At 40.8% G+C, this 18,045-nt stretch overlaps 1 protein-coding gene across 1 annotated transcript in view; it reads left to right on the top strand.

The window, feature by feature from the left end:
- ITPR1 (inositol 1,4,5-trisphosphate receptor type 1) overlaps positions 1-18,045 on the top strand; it is a 153,097-nt gene that overhangs the window by 57,775 nt on the left and 77,277 nt on the right. Inside the window, exons 13-31 of the mRNA XM_088532057.1 lie at positions 27-126; positions 566-726; positions 1,537-1,678; positions 2,085-2,243; positions 2,850-3,022; positions 3,278-3,397; positions 4,597-4,791; positions 6,477-6,728; positions 8,107-8,248; positions 9,210-9,363; positions 9,741-9,928; positions 11,133-11,271; positions 12,229-12,287; positions 13,423-13,584; positions 13,681-13,851; positions 14,743-14,808; positions 15,554-15,691; positions 17,243-17,368; positions 17,726-17,926. Coding sequence (XP_088388183.1) covers positions 27-126; positions 566-726; positions 1,537-1,678; positions 2,085-2,243; positions 2,850-3,022; positions 3,278-3,397; positions 4,597-4,791; positions 6,477-6,728; positions 8,107-8,248; positions 9,210-9,363; positions 9,741-9,928; positions 11,133-11,271; positions 12,229-12,287; positions 13,423-13,584; positions 13,681-13,851; positions 14,743-14,808; positions 15,554-15,691; positions 17,243-17,368; positions 17,726-17,926 — 2,848 coding nt within the window. The remainder of the gene's footprint in view (positions 1-26; positions 127-565; positions 727-1,536; positions 1,679-2,084; positions 2,244-2,849; positions 3,023-3,277; positions 3,398-4,596; positions 4,792-6,476; positions 6,729-8,106; positions 8,249-9,209; positions 9,364-9,740; positions 9,929-11,132; positions 11,272-12,228; positions 12,288-13,422; positions 13,585-13,680; positions 13,852-14,742; positions 14,809-15,553; positions 15,692-17,242; positions 17,369-17,725; positions 17,927-18,045) is intronic.

Raw genomic sequence — 18,045 nt, 5'->3', positions numbered from 1 at the left:
ATGGTGAAACTTCGTCTTTCTTTCAGGAACTCTTATGTCAGACTCAGACACCTTTGCACTAACACTTGGGTTCATAGTACCAATATCCCTATTGATAAAGAGGAAGAAAAACCTGTGATGCTTAAAGTAAGTCCTATGGCTTTATTAACAAGTAGCACCTGTTATCTCCTGTCATTTCCTGAAGCTCTTGTTGGTAGAACTGCTGGTCTCGTGACACCTACATTGTACTAAGCTTGTTAATGCCAAGCAGAGTAACAGTGAAGAAAAGTGTCCATGCAAAATATTATGCCCAAAAGTGTAATGCTCTAATAGTTAGGCTCAATTTCCACTGTAGGGCAGTTGTCTTGATATTCCTGGCAATGTTTTTTTGTCTCATCTGATGTTGTTCCTTGGTTCAGGAATACTTTTAAGATCCTATAGAGAAGTGCTGTTCTCCGAATTTGACATTAATGGTCTCTAAGTGAAGCTATTTCAGGGCATGGCTCTTTGATTTTAATAACACTATGTGAATTGCTACTTTGTTTTCTGCCTTTTGGTTTAATAATGAAATTGTTTTGGATTTTAGATTGGTACCTCTCCAGTGAAAGAGGACAAAGAAGCTTTTGCTATAGTACCAGTTTCTCCTGCAGAGGTTCGAGACTTGGATTTTGCAAATGACGCAAGTAAGGTTTTAGGTTCCATTGCTGGCAAATTGGAGAAGGGAACAATAACCCAGAATGAAAGAAGGTAAGGAGGCAGGAATTTGGAACAGATAATGCTATTTCCTTTGCCCAGTAACTGTTCTTGTAATGTTGCATGTGCACATTATCTTCAGAGGAGAGATTTTGCTTCCTCCTTACTTAAATACCTAATTTTGATAGTTTTGTAGTTGAGTTGTCTGTACTGGAGGTTCTCCAGCCATGTTCGGTGAAATCCTCACTGTTTCTCTGTGAAATGAGAGCATGAGAACTGCTGCTCTGAACCCTGGAGGCATAATCCATAGCTTGCCTTTCCTGAGGTCTTTGCAAAATGTGTGTGGGAATCTATAATCCATCTTGCGAAGACTGAACACATGACGCCTTGCAAATCCTCTGACAATATATGTGAAAAGTACATGGCTGCACAAAAAGGATATGCAGTCTGCTGCACAAAGCTAGGTCCCATATGCTTCCAAAGCAAATGGGCTTTCTTTGACCTTGGAGAGATTATCATCTGATAATTTGGCAGTGTAAAAGAACTGCTGAGTAGATTTTTGTGAAGATGTAGTTATCTTAAAATGGTGAGGGTTACTTAACCACAATTTGGCTATTAAATATTAAGGCTATAGCAATAGAGAGCGCTTATTTCTGTTTTTAAGTTCTGGTGAAGGCTATGAGCTTTTCTGCAGCATCTGGATTAGCCTAGTTGATGTTTTTCTGTCACTTTGAATCTGTGTAACTTTACACTTTCATTGTGTTGGGTGTTTGTTTTTTTTTTTTTTTTTTTTTTTTTTTTTTTTTTTTTTTTTAACAGATGGAATTTATAATCTTGCATTAACAACTTTTGGCTTTTCTGCAGATCTGTTACCAAATTGCTGGAGGATTTGGTCTACTTTGTTACTGGTGGAACTAATTCCGGACAAGATGTACTTGAAGTAGTGTTTTCTAAGCCTAACAGAGAACGGCAAAAACTGATGAGAGAGCAGAATATTCTAAAGCAGGTAGACTTTTTTTTAAATCCTCTAACATCTTCCTGCAAAAATGGTTCTCACCCAGAATAGACAACCTAATAATAGCCATCCTGGTCAAATTACTGGAACCAAAGGATCTCTCAAATTTCTGGCTTTCAGCGGGCTCTTGGCTGTGACCTTTAATCATAGTTTGCATTAGAGAATATGGGGTTGGATAAAGGTGATCAAAAGCATTATCTGTATGGGTTACCACATGGCACAGAAACAAACTTGGCAACAATAGTGTGTGTGTGGGGGGTGTGGTGGGTTTTTTTTGTTTTTTTTTGTTTTGTTTTTTTTGACATACCTTACAGAAATGTAAAGGCTTTTACATTCTTTTTAATCAGAGGAAGACAGTGTCTCACGGGGTTTTCTTTGGCTTTTGCTAAATCCGTAGATTTTCAAGCTGTTGCAGGCACCGTTTACAGACAGCGGTGATGGCCCAATGCTGCGGCTGGAGGAGCTGGGAGATCAGCGTCATGCTCCCTTCAGGCACATCTGCCGGCTGTGCTACAGAGTGCTCAGACACTCTCAGCAGGATTACAGGAAGAATCAGGTTGGAAATATGTCTGCAATTTTCAAAGGCCCTAACATTGTTCCAGCTCTCAAAAAAAATGAAGTTACATCCTATTAATTAATCCCTGCTCTGCTGCGGTGTGCTTCTACAGCCAGCAGGAGATTTGGGGTTGCTCATCCTTCTCTGTCTAGCACATTTCATCTCTATCTGAGACTATATGCCATGTATTTAACACTAGTTCTGAGGGGAATTTGAGAAAACCAGAGTTGATAACTGTTGAATCCAGGTGAAGTCTAAGATTTTCTTCATGCATATGTAACATAAGCTCCATTGAAAGTTGACCTGTGAATTAAGTTTTATACATTTGATGTTAGTTATTAAAAACAACTCATATCAGATAGGGGTAAATAAATGCCCTGGTGATGTCCAGTCCAGGAATTAGGGAGCTGTTATCTGTCATCATTTGATTTCTCTCAGAGGAAGGGTCACAATCTAATCAAGATTCTCTTCTTTGGATGTTGATATTAACAAGTGTCCTGTTAACTTTTCTTACTGATTTCTTTTTTTTTTTTTCTCCTCATCACTACCAGCAGCCCAAAATGGAGATTTACTCACACCACTTTTCTCTTTCCCTTTTTTTCAAAGGAATACATTGCCAAGCAGTTTGGCTTCATGCAGAAACAAATTGGCTATGATGTCTTGGCTGAGGACACTATTACGGCTCTCCTTCATAACAACCGCAAGCTCTTGGAGAAGCACATCACTGCTGCCGAGATTGACACGTTTGTTAGTCTTGTGAGGAAAAATAGGGAGCCCAGGTGAGATGTGTGTTTTGAAGTACATGATTTCACTTTCCATCTTAGTCTTCTGAGGTAAGTCTGTATTTGCCAACCTGTAAATGAAAGCAAATGAGTTCACTTTTTTTGGGGAAGCACTCACACTAACTTCTCCCTAGGACAAAAGTCTCACTCGGCAATCTGAAGTACTGAATGCTTTAACTTTGAAATATAGATTGTTTCAGTCTTGAGATCTCAGGGAGAACTGATATCTTTTTGGCTTGTGTTTTTCAACAGGTTTTTGGATTATCTCTCTGATCTGTGTGTTTCCATGAACAAGTCTATTCCAGTGACACAGGAGCTGATTTGTAAAGCTGTACTGAATCCAGCCAATGCAGACATACTCATTGAAACCAAGTAAGTTACTGCCTTTAAAGATAGCTTTGCTAGTGTGAAATTGATGGAAGGTGATTCAAAGCCGAGAACAATGCTGGCACCCTTAGAGAAAGGCGTTAAAATGCTTGGGGTCCTCCACAAATGCACAATAAATAGATATCGATGGCAGCAAAATGCCTGACAGATGCTGCCTTCAGCTACTGATCACAGAAATTTTTCAGATACCTCATGTTTGATAGAAGTAGACAGACTTCTGGAAGAAATTGCAGGCATATGTGCCTTTTTAAGCTTTGCACCTTGAGTGTGGTTTAACAGCATTCTGAAAGCTTGCAGAGGGGAGAAGTCTTCAGGGATCCCCTGCACAGGAGACTGTGCAGGAAGGTGTGCAGGGTCCCATGAGGTTGATGCTTTCCTGGGCCTCTTCCCTCCGCTGATGGAGGTGAGTGAGCACTTCCAGGACTCGTGCTTGGCTCCAGGCAGAGCACACAGATGTGTCTGTGCACTCCCTTCTCCCTCTGCTGTTGGAGCTGTGGTCGATGCCACTCAGCATCACCCTGCTAGTGCCAGAGCTCACAGCAGGCACCAAATCCCAGTTGTCTCTTTGTAGTGACATGTGAAACAGGGTGCAGATGATTGGTATCAAAATACAGGAAAAAGGAAACGGGACTTTAGCAGGTAGCGTTTAAAGCCCAGATGGATGAGAGAAGCCTTACAGATTTAATTCTCTCTCTCTCTCTCTCTCTCTCTCTCTCTCTCTCTCTCTCTCTCTCTCTCTCTCTCTCTCTCTCTCCCCCTCTTTCCACATCACGTGTTTGTTCTTACCTTGTCTGTTTTAATTTAGATTGATTTAGCTGTGTGACCTTTTTTGAAGAGCTGAAAATCCAAAATTCTGCCTTGGTTTTAATGATTGGTTTCTGATTATTTGTCAAACAGGGAAGTTTTGGTCTAATTCGTCTTTGTAGCCTAGGGAACTGTTCAAAGTTTAGATACTACTTTCACCAGATCTCTTGCTAGCTTGCTATTTGAAGCGGCTCTCATGTAAAGAGGTTTTTGAAAGTTAGTCAGCCTTATCTTTGACTTCCATGTTCCTTTAGCTTCCCCAAAATAGAATTAGTTACTTTTATATTGCCAGTAAATTTTAGCAAGTGTCTTGAAAGCAATGTTCTCGGATCTGCATGGGTCTTGGCAGTCTGTGATCTAACCTCATTTCATTCTGGCAGGTTGGTCCTCTCTCGGTTTGAGTTTGAAGAGGTGTCAAGTGGAGAAAATGCCTTGGAAGTTGGAGAAGATGAGGAAGAAGTGTGGCTATTCTGGAGAGACAGTAACAAGGAAATCCGCAGTAAGAGTATCAGAGAGTTGGCTCAGGATGCTAAGGAAGGGCAGAAGGAAGATCGGGACGTACTCAGCTATTACAGGTTAACAGCATGTGCAGTAGTTGCTAGGGAAGTGCATCAAAACTGTGGGGGGAAGCCTTCAGTCGCGTAGACCTTATAAGATTCTCAAAAGGCTCCTGGCTTAGTGGGCAAAGCAGCCATTAGAGTGAAGATGAAGTCTCTTTGAAGTGCAAGCTAAAAGCACGGAGTTACTTGTGATGAAAAGTCCAGTATGAGCAAGTCTAAACTGATTTGAAAAACAGTTAAGGCTTAGAGTGCATTGAAGCTGAGCAGCATTTACTGCCTGTGTTTCGACTTAATTCCATCATGATATGGGCCTTATCACAAGAAGAGCCTGTATGTTAACTGCTTAGGCAACCTAAATCCGTATGGTATATGAAGTGGACAAGCATTTGCAGGTGGAAAAGGGTTTCAGCTTGCAAATGGCTTTGCTTCTAATGGTAAAGAACTTTTTGCTTTGCTCTCTGCCTGTGAAATTTCCCTTTAACCTCAAAGCCTTTAGTAGTCTTGTGGCATTTTCATGAGTTCATATATTGTCCTGCTGAGAACTACAAGAAGTTTGCTGTGATTAATGCAGTGCTCTTTTGTACTGCTTAAGCTATGCTTTTAGCAGCTTCTAACGTTAAGCGATGTTTCCAGATGACTTGACAAGACACCAAGTTCTTGGCACAATGTAAGATCAAGTTCCCGTCCAGGCCGAATTCCTGTGTCTGGGTTATAAACTTCTGAAAATAGTTTGACAGACTTAACAGTGGTAGTGCAGAAAGTATAACTTTTTTTTTTAGCATATATCTAATATTTGCATTAGCTGTTGCCTTGAAATGGTTCATATATTAAACCTCCTAATATATACTTTTTATTTGGGCTTATTAGCAGGTTGAGCTCAAGGGAGTATTGTTTTATAATATATTTCTAAATCAATCTGCTTTTGGAATGGACTTTCTGGCCTTTTTTAGCACAATTGCTAATCTTCGTATTTCATTCTAGTCTGTTAAAGACTAATGCATTTGCTCAGAACAAGGATTTTTGATCAAATTCTCTTGAGGAGCACTTAAAGTGAAAAGAAGCCTTCTTTCAATTAAATCTCAATTTTTAAGAAACCTCATAGTTGACACTACTCAACACAAGCCTTTATGAACATTTGTGAATTCTGGGCGTCTGTTTTGTGACTAAAAGTTAATTCTTCAGTATGTTGAATGTGCATAATTTAAATGTTGCTTGATTTATATTTGTGGGCCGAAAACTTTAAGAATGAAGTTTAGCTTTTGTCCACCACTTCTCTGACTGAAGGAAGCAGACCTCAGTAGTATGCTTCATCATGTGCTTAATTTTAAATGATTCTGTAGTCTATGTACTTTGTTGCCCAAGTGAACTATTTTAGCCTGAGCATCAATAAGTAGTGTTCCATTCTCTACAGTAATTAGGCTGAGTTCCTGTTTTTTGGAATTCCTCTATAGCTTTCATCAATAGGATTACTTAATTCTATACAACTATCAGGAAAATATGATGCTTTTATTCTAATTTTCTACTCTTCTACCTTTTACTAGAGCTGGGTAATATTCTTTTTATAACTATTGTAGCCATATTATGGGAAAACATATACATCAATAGACTGGACCTTACAAGGGTGCATCAGTATTGTACCCAGAAGATGCTCCCAGAAATGAGTGCAAGCTCTTTATTTGCCCTTTTTTCCCCTCCTGAAGATACCAACTCAACCTCTTTGCTAGAATGTGCCTTGACCGACAGTACCTGGCCATAAATGAAATATCTGGTCAGCTGGACGTGGACCTCATCCTGCGTTGTATGTCTGATGAGAACTTGCCCTACGATCTGAGGGCGTCTTTCTGCCGGCTGATGCTTCATATGCACGTGGATCGCGACCCCCAAGAGCAAGTAACGCCGGTGAAGTACGCGCGCCTCTGGTCTGAGATACCCTCTGAAATTGCTATTGATGAGTAAGTACCTGCTGGAAAGGTGTCGGAAGGAACTTACATGACCAGTTCTATGCTAAAGCAGTGTTCAGGCTCTTTTTTTTTTTTTTTTTAAAAAAAAAAAAAGAGAAAAGTAAGTCTCAAGAGTAGTCTCACTAATTCTGATATTCCAGCCCTTGTAGCTTCATTTGCCCATAGTGCTTGCTCAGAAGAACCTTCTTGAGTAGCAAACAGCCTTTCTGTGTGTGTGGTGCAAACTGCAAGGCGGCAGTAGATGCCTTTACCCCAAAGATGCTGTGGTCATGGTCCTGCTCTGGCCAGGTGACCTTGTCCTGGAGAAAAGCAGCAAGTTTTTACTTTTCCTTTCTATGATTTTGTTTTATTGCTTTATTTGGAGAGTAGATTGTTCAAGGTAAACTGTCCATACAGTAGCTAGCCTCATCAACAAAAAAAATCGAGGGGAAAGAGGCTGTAACAAGTGGTATGCTGGATAAAGTTGTGTTCCTTAACCTCCTGTTGGCAGTATTTTGGGATACTAGCAAAAATCTATACAAAACCAGTTTCACTGTAGACCTGATTTCTTGACCCTGGGCTAATATGGACTCTTTGTAGTATAAATAATCTGACATTTGCCTCTTCAGAACTCTTAGTGTGAAGGAATTGAATGTTTTGTGTGAAATGTTGGGACTTTTATGTTTCTTCAGTATTAATACTGGGGATTGGTTTCTTCATTCTTTTTTGTTGCATTTTCTCTTTGCTAACCTATTAAATTCCATATTTCTTCTAAAGAATTTGTCTTAATTTGGTTTAAATGTCAAAATAGAAAAACAAATGAGTTTTTTTTTTGTTTGTTTGTTTTTTTAAAAAAAAAGTATGGCTGGGGCAATACAGTGATGTGTGATCAAAAGGAGGGAAAAAGGTAGTTAATTGAATAGTGATGGGGATTCTGCTTTTTAAAATGCTCTCTGCACACTCTGGAAACCAACCTAGGATTTGTACTGAAAAGAAAAATAACTCCTAGTAGGTTTTATTCGTATTTTATTATTTGTATTAGTTTTCTTAGCAATAATGGCATCCACAGTTAGCATCTCTTGGCCATATCTGTTCCTATTAATGATGTACATAACTTTTTTTTTAAATGGAAACAGTGAAAAGTTTTCTTTTTTATTGGGCAAATTCTTTTTGTTTTCCTCAGATGTTTTTAAATAGTGCAAAATGAGCATATGGGATAAAACAGCAAAAGCCAGGAAACTGTGGTGTCAGCTTCCTGACTCCCTCATTTGGATAAATTGTTAACTTTGACTTTGCTTAGATTTTTGACAAGCAAAATAAAAACCGTATCGGGGGAACCCTGTGTATGTGCATGCTAAGTTTTGTTTGTTTTATTTTTTTTCCTCTTCAGCTATGATAGCAGTGGAACTTCCAAAGATGAAATTAAGGAGAGATTTGCACAAACAATGGAATTTGTAGAGGAGTATTTAAGAGATGTGGTGTGTCAGAGGTTCCCCTTCTCTGATAAAGAGAAAAATAAGCTCACTTTTGAGGTAGTTATCCAATTTTGATTTTTTTTTTTTTTTTTTTTTTGTGTCACGTTGGTACTTTAAGTACTAGGTAGATTGGCAAGTAAGGAGTGAACACTAACCTGAGCAGGCTTTTTCTTTCAAGCACAGCTCATTCTCCTGCAAGCAACCCCAGTGATGTTTGTGATAGTTCAGTGTTCTTGAAATACAGTTAATGAATGTGAGCTTATGTCTTAGATTTGCAGCAGCCTTGTTGACTTTTTCTGCTGTCAGTGTGATTACAAAGTCACGCTTTACTGGTGTAAATATTCTTGAAAACGAAGCTAAACACCATGTCTGCAAGCAGAGGCATTCTCTAGAGCGTAGTCTTGCTAATTCAGAGAACAGCACAGTCTCCTGTGCCGTACTGGGCCATCTAAAATAGTAGTCTGTGCAAATAAAATGTAGCGAATGCACACCGTAGTGTTCCCTAAATAACTGGGTATTTATGAAAAGAAAAAAGGGCGGGGCGCAGTCATTTGAAGGATTTACTTCAGGTAATGGAGATGCATTATATTATTTGCATTATAGTTCACATTTGATTATTTGTGAATATTTTGAAGCACAACATACGAAGGACTAGAGGGGAAACTCAGTCAGATGGTAACAGCATATTTTAGTCAAAGACTTTACTATTAAAAATAAATAGCTTCTATACATTCCTTCTGGTCTTGATATATCTTGTCTCTTCTGTAACATGACAAATACGATACAATTTTGTATCAAGTGCTCAACTACCAGCTGCAGGTAGACACCTCTACTCTAGGCATTACAATATATTGAACAAGTAGAAAACTTGCTGGTGAATTGCAGAATTATACAATGCTAATGAATTGTGAGGTAGTGTAATAAGGATGACATTGACAGGTTAATTTTTGCTGTCTTCAAATGACTTTGATAATGAAACACTGAGTATTAATCAGCATTTTTATTGTTATTTTGATAGGTGGTTAACTTGGCCAGAAATCTGATATATTTTGGTTTCTACAACTTCTGTGACCTCCTCAGACTAACCAAAATCCTCCTTGCTATATTAGACTGTGTGCACATCACTACAATCTTCCCTATTACCAAGATGGCAAAAGGCGAGGAAAGTAAAGGTATGGTAAAGAAAAATGACTAGAGGTAGAATTAGCAGCCTCTCCTTCATCTTAAAAACATCAGTATGGTTTCCCTATCTTCATTTAGATCTGTGGAAAGTTTAGCTGTAGAGCTGCGTGGTGACTGAGGTGGAAGGAGGAGAGGGCAGATGGGTTGAAAAATATTATAGTGAGGGCAGATGGGTTGAAAAATATTATAGTGAGGGCAGATGGGTTGAAAAATATTATAGTGAGGGCAGATGGGTTGAAAAATATTATAGTGCTCTGTTGATGTCCATCTGCTTCATGGATTTAAGTTTGGTGCTGAGACAATTCCTCCTTGCCCTGTTAATGCAGTCCTTTTGCACTGTCCTAACTTTGCACGTTTACCTCCGAAGGGAGCAATGTGATGAGATCAATCCATGGAGTTGGTGAGCTCATGACCCAGGTGGTGCTCCGAGGTGGCGGGTTCCTCCCCATGACCCCTCTTGCTGCTGCTCCCGAGGGCAACGTCAAGCAGAGCGAACCTGAGAAAGAAGACATCCTGGTAATGGATACTAAGCTGAAGATCATCGAAATACTCCAGGTAACAAGGACTCAAGGAGCCCAGGCTCAAGAGGCAGAGCACGCACTACCTGCTGCATTAAGGCAGTCACCTTTTAATCACTCCTGCCTTGTTGAATCTCTGGCTGGTGTGAAGTGTTACAAGGCGCTTCCTGGCAGCCTTTTCTAGCATATGAGTGTTATGTCATGCCTGGAGTTGTAACTTGTGTGGGTGGTACCTGGATGAAACAATGTAATAGAAATAAGTTTGCAATTGAATTCTGCATATTAAATGTAATGTGTAAATATTTGTTTTGCTGAAGCTGAGAGCTTGCACTTCCCTTACCATCTTAGCCCTGTAGATTCGATGAAACTCCTGTCTTGACTAGTGCTTGAGGAAGGGGATGTACTTGGTACTCAAGACTTGTACACTCACCAACCTGCAACGCCCTTTGTACCTGCATGTTCCCCAGCCTCAGTATCTTCCATCTCTGGCTTTTTATAGTGGCTCAATCTTAATTCTTCTGGGCAGGAAGGCAAAAGGGTTTTCCCCTTTTCCTTTCCCACAGCTATGTCTTAATGCAGTTCCCACAAAATTATTACACAGAAAATAAGCAAAACACCTCTGCCATTCTCTCCTTCCTTCAATGCAAAGTCTCTGTTCTGTTTGGTAACTTCTTGAGCAAATTCTCAAAGCCAAAACGCTGCAAAATCCTCGTGGGCGAGAGCCTGCTAAGCAGCAGGAGAGCCGTGAGGCACTTCCCCGTGCCCTCCGTGGGAGCCTTCACATGTCGCTGCTCTGGAGGTCATGCCCACCACAGATGTGGTGCATGGAGGAGGCTCAATTCATTTCCTTCTGCTAGCTCTCTGTTTCTAAGTTTAGTTAAATCCAGAACTTCTTACAGATGGCCTGGTAAGGTGCAGTAAGGTGTTTTCATGTACCAATTTTACCCCTCGGTATCATGAGTTTATTAATACTGACATTAAATATCATACCCTGAAAGAACTTGGTGTTCTGTCAGAATCATTTATACATATTTACTACTATGTGCATATCACTATTTTGTCAGTGGAATCACTAAAAAAAAGTCCTGAATTTGGGAAATTTTTAAGAAACACTTTAATGTACTTCAAGGGAAATCCATGTTTTTACTAGGCAGGCCTTGCATGTTAGTTGCACTGTATATGTGCAAATTGTTAGCAACAGACAAATTATTTTAACATTCTTGCTATTTCTGTATCATCAGTTTATTTTGAATGTGAGGTTGGACTACAGAATCTCCTGCCTGCTGTGTATATTTAAGCATGAATTTGATGAAAGTAATGCCCAGATGTCTGAATCACCCACTGGAAGCAGTAATCAGGATCTGCCAGCTAATGTACCAGGTTGGTGGTTTTGCAAAGAGTGAGTTTGTGTGTGTTGGGGGAGATGTATGCAGAGTGATGTGTTCTATCGCATTCCATGGGAAAAAGTGTTTTGTAGATAGAATCTGTACCACGAAGGAATCACTGGACTTTACAAGTGTGATTTATAACATACCAGGCTGAATTTTAGAAGGGGGTAACTACTTTGGACACAGGTGTTTTGTTAAATAGTCTTATAGAACTTAAGTCTTTATTTTGAACTTTTTTTATTCAAACTTTTCTTATTGCTTTTTATAGCCAGTAGGTCTTGTAATTTAACTGGTTTATAGCTTAACACACCTGGCAGTCTTGAGATTGGGCGATCTGTTATAATTTCAGCTAGTCACAATAAGTGTTGGGGCAATACAGAGGGAAGAAATGCACACTTGTGATGCAATATGTAGTTGATAAACTTCCCGAGAGGGGGAAAAAAGCCAAGCATTGTTTTATTGTATTTATTTATTTATTTTTCTCCAGAATATTACAGTCGGTGTAGTAATGTGTACCTTACACTGAGAAATGCAAAGACCTCTTTCTCTTAAGCCACAGTAGTATTCTAGTGTTACTGTTCAGTTTATTGCTTAGAACTTTTGATAGCTGAAGCTCAGCGTGTTTGTAGGTGACCCTCTCGGAATAACCCTAATTCCCACCAGCATCTTTAAGGGCTGGCAGTATCGTCTAAAAATAGAGAAGAGACGGCTAATGGTAGATGTTGCTGCAGTGATTATGCAGTTAAATTTGTGAGCTGAGGCCAGGTTAATTTATTGCTTTATGTTAGCTTTCCAGATTGCTTCAGTAATCTTAGTGCTCCTTTCAGCACATTACAGCATCCCCTGCTGACACTTGCCTGACCATGTACTGTTCAGAATGCTTTAGGCTGCAAAAAACATCTTTGGTGCAACTCTGACATAACTTACTTGTTTGCTCCTATTTTCTCAGGAGCCCTGGACTTTGAGCATATTGAAGAACAAGCTGAGGGCATCTTTGGTGGAAGGCAAGTATCTTTTCACCGGTGGTAAATGTGCTACAGTGATTCAGATCCCAGGCTGCAGCCTTTGCTGGGCTCAGCAGAGATGTGGTGGAAAGTTGAGGCAATAACTGGGGAAAGGTTGGAGACAGCTGTCATGCTTACCTAGGCCCCATTTTCATGAAATGGCTTTGATAGAGCTCAAAGTAACATCCATATGGGTTACAAGTTGCAGATAAGGCACAGGCCATCTGTCCTCAGCCAGAAGGATCTTCATGGGAGTGTTTCACCTGTGTGAAAGACAGAAATTGGAGGATTAGTACATCTAGGCTGAATACTGCTGTTAAATCTTAGGTGGAGAATTTTCTGTAGGCAGGGATTGGGACTTACTAATACAGGAATATATCTAGCCCTGCTTTTTGTATAATGCAGTGTTAAACTGCACATACATGACAGAACAAAGTTGTACTTTGAATACCTACCTTCCTTTTGGAATTACTTATATCCTTTCCTGAATCACAGGATGGCAAATTGGTGACAAACCTGAGGTGCTTGACCTTATCGTGCTCTTCCACTCCCTATCTGTCAGAGCACCATAAAACTTTACATCTGAACTGTCCTTAAGCTGTTTGGAGCGGCAGTTCTCTTTTTTATAAACCTAAATCACTGATACTCTGGGGAATAAAGGGGTGAGAGAGATTTACAGAGTTACTAACCCAAATTTCTAATATGAATATGCAGACTTGATTTGATGTAGAATGCAAGAGAGACAGGGTCGCTGATGCCAAAGTATACCTAGTTTCACATGCTCAGAAAGGAGAGGTGCACAGGAGAGGATTAGCATTTCTTGACAATTAGCATTGCAGCCTGCAAATTGAGCTGTGGCTGTGTTGTACGTAGTGAGAAAAGGTTAATACTAGAGATGGACTTTTGGAGCAAAAGGATGATACTGGCATAGCAGCCAATTATCCTGAGTAATTATCCTGGGAAGAGATTTCCAATACAGCAGAATGCCAGAAAACCTGGATATCTTAGGATCATGCTTGATAATTTTTGTCTCCCAGTTATTTATTTAAAGGTTATTCTCTTACCGCAAGAGACTGGACTTAACTGCCTGGGACATTAAGTTCAATTTGCTAGTTAATTCCTACTCTGTTTTCAGTGAGGAGAACACTCCCTTGGATTTGGACGATCATGGTGGCAGAACGTTTCTCAGAGTTTTGTTGCATTTAACGATGCATGATTATCCCCCTCTGGTGTCTGGAGCACTTCAGCTGCTCTTTCGGCATTTTAGTCAGAGACAAGAAGTCCTTCAAGCATTTAAACAGGTACGTGGGCCGACTATATACATTATTCCTCATCTGAATGTGTATTTTTCATCTTAAATGTCTTTTTGTGCAACTAATGGATTGCATTCACATAAGGTTCAACTGCTTGTTACCAGCCAAGATGTTGACAACTACAAGCAGATAAAGCAAGATTTGGACCAGCTGAGGTCTATTGTGGAAAAATCGGAGCTTTGGGTGTACAAAGGCCAGGGTCCTGATGAGACGATGGATGTAGTGCAAGGCGAAAATGAGCACAAGAAAAAAGAGGTAATTAGATTGTGTTTACCCAAATTCATATGCTAGGGCTTTGATTTTTTTTAAAATGTAATTGTTTCTAGAACTATGGTTTAAAAAAAAAGAAAGGTATCCTTTCAATACACTGCATAGCCATTTGTATTACTTGTACACTAAGGCAAGAATTAAGATGAAGACTTCAGCTAATTGATGTTTGTTGCTCTGAAGTGGAAACAGCTCAGAATTAGCCCCCTCTGAAGTATCATCTCTAGGTTTTGCACAGTAGAGCAGCTGATGTGGTTTCTTCTGGCTTCACATTGCATGCTTTCAAGCACGAAGAGAGCGGGTGTGCCTGTTCTCCCCTAGGTCTGAAGTACCTAAAAGAACTCAGTGCCAAGAAACCTGGTATACTTGGCTGGTTTTTCTCTTCCTGGTATCACAGGACTTTACTTAGCATGAGCATCTGGCTTTAACTGTCTCTTGTCTTAATGTTGAAATATTTCCTCATGTGCAAGTCTATTGTTGGAAGTAGATAAGAGTAGTTTACTCATTGCTTTCCATGTGCATGGTACTGTGAGGCATCTTTGATTGAGTATAATTACAGTTTAATTTTACTACATGGAGAGATGGTTGGAAGTTCTGGGGGGAGCTTGACTGCAGACACAATATTGCAACTGACTGAAAGGACAGGAGGTTACTGCCTGTGAAATCATTCTACCCTCACCTTATTTTGTTAGAGAGGTCAATGTACCTTGACAGGATCACTTATATATGTTTTCCTGAGACTGTCAGCCAATTGAAGGATGGCACTCCTTTCCAGGAAGACCAGAAAGAGAGCTATTGCCACCATAGAACAGTAATTTTGGTGCCCACGAAGAAAATACTGCAAGTTACTAACAAACTGCCTGATTTTTTTGTCCACAGGAAGGTCACAGCAAGTCACAAAAACCTGAAAGTACCAGCAGCTACAACTACCGTGTAGTCAAAGAGGTAAAACTTTTGCTGCTTTATAGCTAAATGGAAGTGTGAGTAACGCAGCTCTGAATTGCTGCACTCACAGGGAGACACCCAGGAAAATCTGAGTCGCTCTTCCACTGTGGAAACTATTTGCTGAGTAATAACGTATCGCTTGAATGAGAAGCCAGGAATACAATAAGCCTGACATGTATATGCTTTCCTTAAGAGTGGATTAGTGAAAAATGCAACATTATGTAGCTGTTTCAATGGTAACACAATATTTTTATCACTGAAGGCCCTAAAGGAAGGAAGCCAGTCAACAGCCAGAAACGCTGTGCTGTTGAAGTTAAGGTTCAAAATATCAGGCGAAGCATGTGCTGGCACTCGGGTGCTATGAGCTAATGGGCGTCCTGTGGCACCGTGCTGCTGAGCCAGATGTTGTGTTAACTTTACAGGGCTGGATTCTGCTGGGCCAAAGCAAGTTAGAGAAGGAGATGGTGCTGCAGTTAGTGAACCACCAGATATGATAAAACAGCTGCTTATACTGCTCACTTTGCTCATGTCCTTGCAGACCGTGGTTCCCCTCTCTCCTTCTACATTGCAGGAGCAAACAGGCCTTAGTTTGGTCTGCACTCCGTGTTTTGAATCCCCAGCCCTTGGTTTTACTGATAGACCAGAGCTGCTCTGGTCTGGTCAAATTTGCCTTCTTGCAGGGAACCACCTACCTGTTCTGAAATAAAATGCAGAGCTTGAGTCTTATAGCTCCTCTCTCCTGCAGATCCTGCTGCGGCTTAGCAAGCTCTGCGTTCAGGAAAGCGCCTCGGTCCGGAAGAGCCGGAAACAGCAGCAGAGGCTCCTGAGGAACATGGGCGCTCACACTGTCGTGCTGGAGCTCTTGCAGATCCCTTATGAAAAGGTTGGGTCTCTGCAGCTAGTGCCTGCCTTCCTCTTGACTAGCTTTTAAATCTCTGTTGAATCTTCCCTAATCTTCCAACTCTATACTGGGTTCAGGGAAGCTGTTTTCAGTATCTGTGCTTCAGAAATAGCTGTGAGCTTACATAAGCTTTTGTCTCTTTGCAGTTTTTGAGTATCTATCACTCGGCGGTGCTAATTCTTGAAGAAATATTTGTCCATTAAACCTTGGAGCAAGACTAAAGCTTATCTTCAGTTTTTTACAGGACACGTGCTGCCTTCAAGTGAAACCAAGGCACTCATTGCTGTGAGGGAGCTGAGAGAGCCCTCCAGCACCTTCATAGTGGGCCAGGGTGCTGTGGGAGCTCCCAGCAGCATATCTGCAGACACCTGGGTCCTGCCCAGTGGTCAACAAACACAGACACAGCCCCCCCGCCCATTCCTTCCCAATCATGGGATCCCAAACTCCCTGGGAATGGAATAAATATCAATTGATTCTCCAAGGAGAGGTCTTCTGATCATAACCATGCTATGGAGTGTTGTAGTATGTCAGCTGTACAGGCGGAGCAGCAGGTTGCCTGCATCTTGGCATGATGCTGCACCAAGCTGGTTACCACATCCCTAGCTGATTGCTCTGGCTGCCAATTAGACCCTGATATCAGATATTATTGCATAGGTATGAGGGAGCTCTTCATGTTTCCCAACTACTCAGTGGTCCTTTCCTTCAAAATCCCTGAATTTGTGAGAACCAGCAATTCCAGACTGTAGCTCTGAATAATGGTAAGCTGAGTCAAGTCCTGTGCTGTCCTAACTCATACTTTGCCCCCCAAAGTACAATCCATAACAGTTCCTCTAGCACCTCTTGTCACCATTCTGTCCCATACATATAAATATGCCATTGGACAGGCAGTGTGGATGGTGATTTACCCTTGGTGAAGTATGTACCTCCTTAAAAATAAAATCAGACACCAATATTTTTTTTCCAAGCTGCGTTTTATACCACTGGGGTTGGTAATCTGCACTGATGTCAGAGGAAAGGCACTGATTCCTGAATTGTACTTGGAAGCATGCAAATAGTGTGCAGATTCCAGTAAATATAAACTGGGCTTAACTGTTGCAATAATAACTTTCCATCTCTTCTTTGCCATAAACTACCTATTTGTCGCTGCTAAAATGCATTTCAGTGGAACATGGCAATTTTCCGATGCAGCCCCAAGGTGGTGATGTGTGGCTTGGCGTGCAAACTGGTATGTTCAGAAGTGTAAAAGTGACTAGAGCACGTTGCTGGCAGACTTGGTCCTGGACTATGAATTTCTAGAGAATAAACTACTGTAACTTCTATTATGGTCTTTATTTTTGATGATCTTTAAAACTGTGAAGCAGGCCAAATACATCCCTCATGTCTGTGAGCTGGGTGGAGGCTTGTTTTTCCTTGGAGTGTGAGCGAGACGTGACAGTTCTCTTGCAGAGCTGGAGCTGAGGCTCGGGCAGTGTACTCACCTGAAAATGAACCTTCTGCTTCTGCTTAACCCTGTCTTCTTTCATGTCCCCACAGGCCGAAGACACGAGGATGCAGGAGATAATGAAACTTGCACACGAGTTTTTACAGAACTTTTGTGCTGGGAACCAACAGAACCAGGCATTGCTGCACAAGCACATAAACCTGTTTCTTAACCCAGGGGTAAGAATAACTTCATACTATATATATTTTTTCCCCCACACACAAGAAAAGAGAACAGATTGTCCTTGCTGATTGCCTCTGGGCCTCTTCTGATGCAAGATTGATTGAAGAGTTCACATTTTGTTTTCATTCAAAAGCCTAGAAAGTTAGCGAGAAGTATTCAGGACTTGGTGTAGAAAGTTCAAGGCTGAAGCAGACTGAAAAATGGCCTCAGATATAAGTCTTCATGCTTGAAGATTAGATCCTCCGAAATGTTCCTTACAGTTATGTACCCTACAGGAGTGTTGACTTTATCCTGACCGCCAAATTTGGTGGTTTGTGTGTTTAATTTCTTTCTTTTTTTATGCCCATCATTAGATTCTGGAAGCGGTGACAATGCAACACATTTTCATGAACAACTTCCAGCTTTGCAGCGAGATTAATGAACGCGTCGTTCAACACTTTGTCCACTGTATAGAAACACACGGCAGAAATGTTCAGTACATAAAGTTCCTGCAGACAATTGTCAAGGCGGAAGGAAAATTCATTAAGAAATGCCAAGATATGGTAATGGCTGAGGTGAGAGCTGCACAGATTTGCAAGGTCTGTGCAGAAGTTTTCACATAGCATTTGGTAAAAGTGACAAATTGATCCTCTCGCTTTGGGGAGTGCCAAGAACCTGACAGCTAGTGCTCATG

This window comes from Tinamus guttatus, unplaced genomic scaffold, assembly GCF_059628265.1.
Source record: "Tinamus guttatus ecotype Peru unplaced genomic scaffold, ASM5962826v1 Tinamus_guttatus_pri_ptg000451l, whole genome shotgun sequence".
In the NCBI taxonomy this organism is placed as follows: Eukaryota; Metazoa; Chordata; class Aves; order Tinamiformes; family Tinamidae; genus Tinamus; species Tinamus guttatus.
Note: the sequence above shows the minus strand (reverse complement) of the source record. Positions and strands in the feature narration are given on the sequence as shown.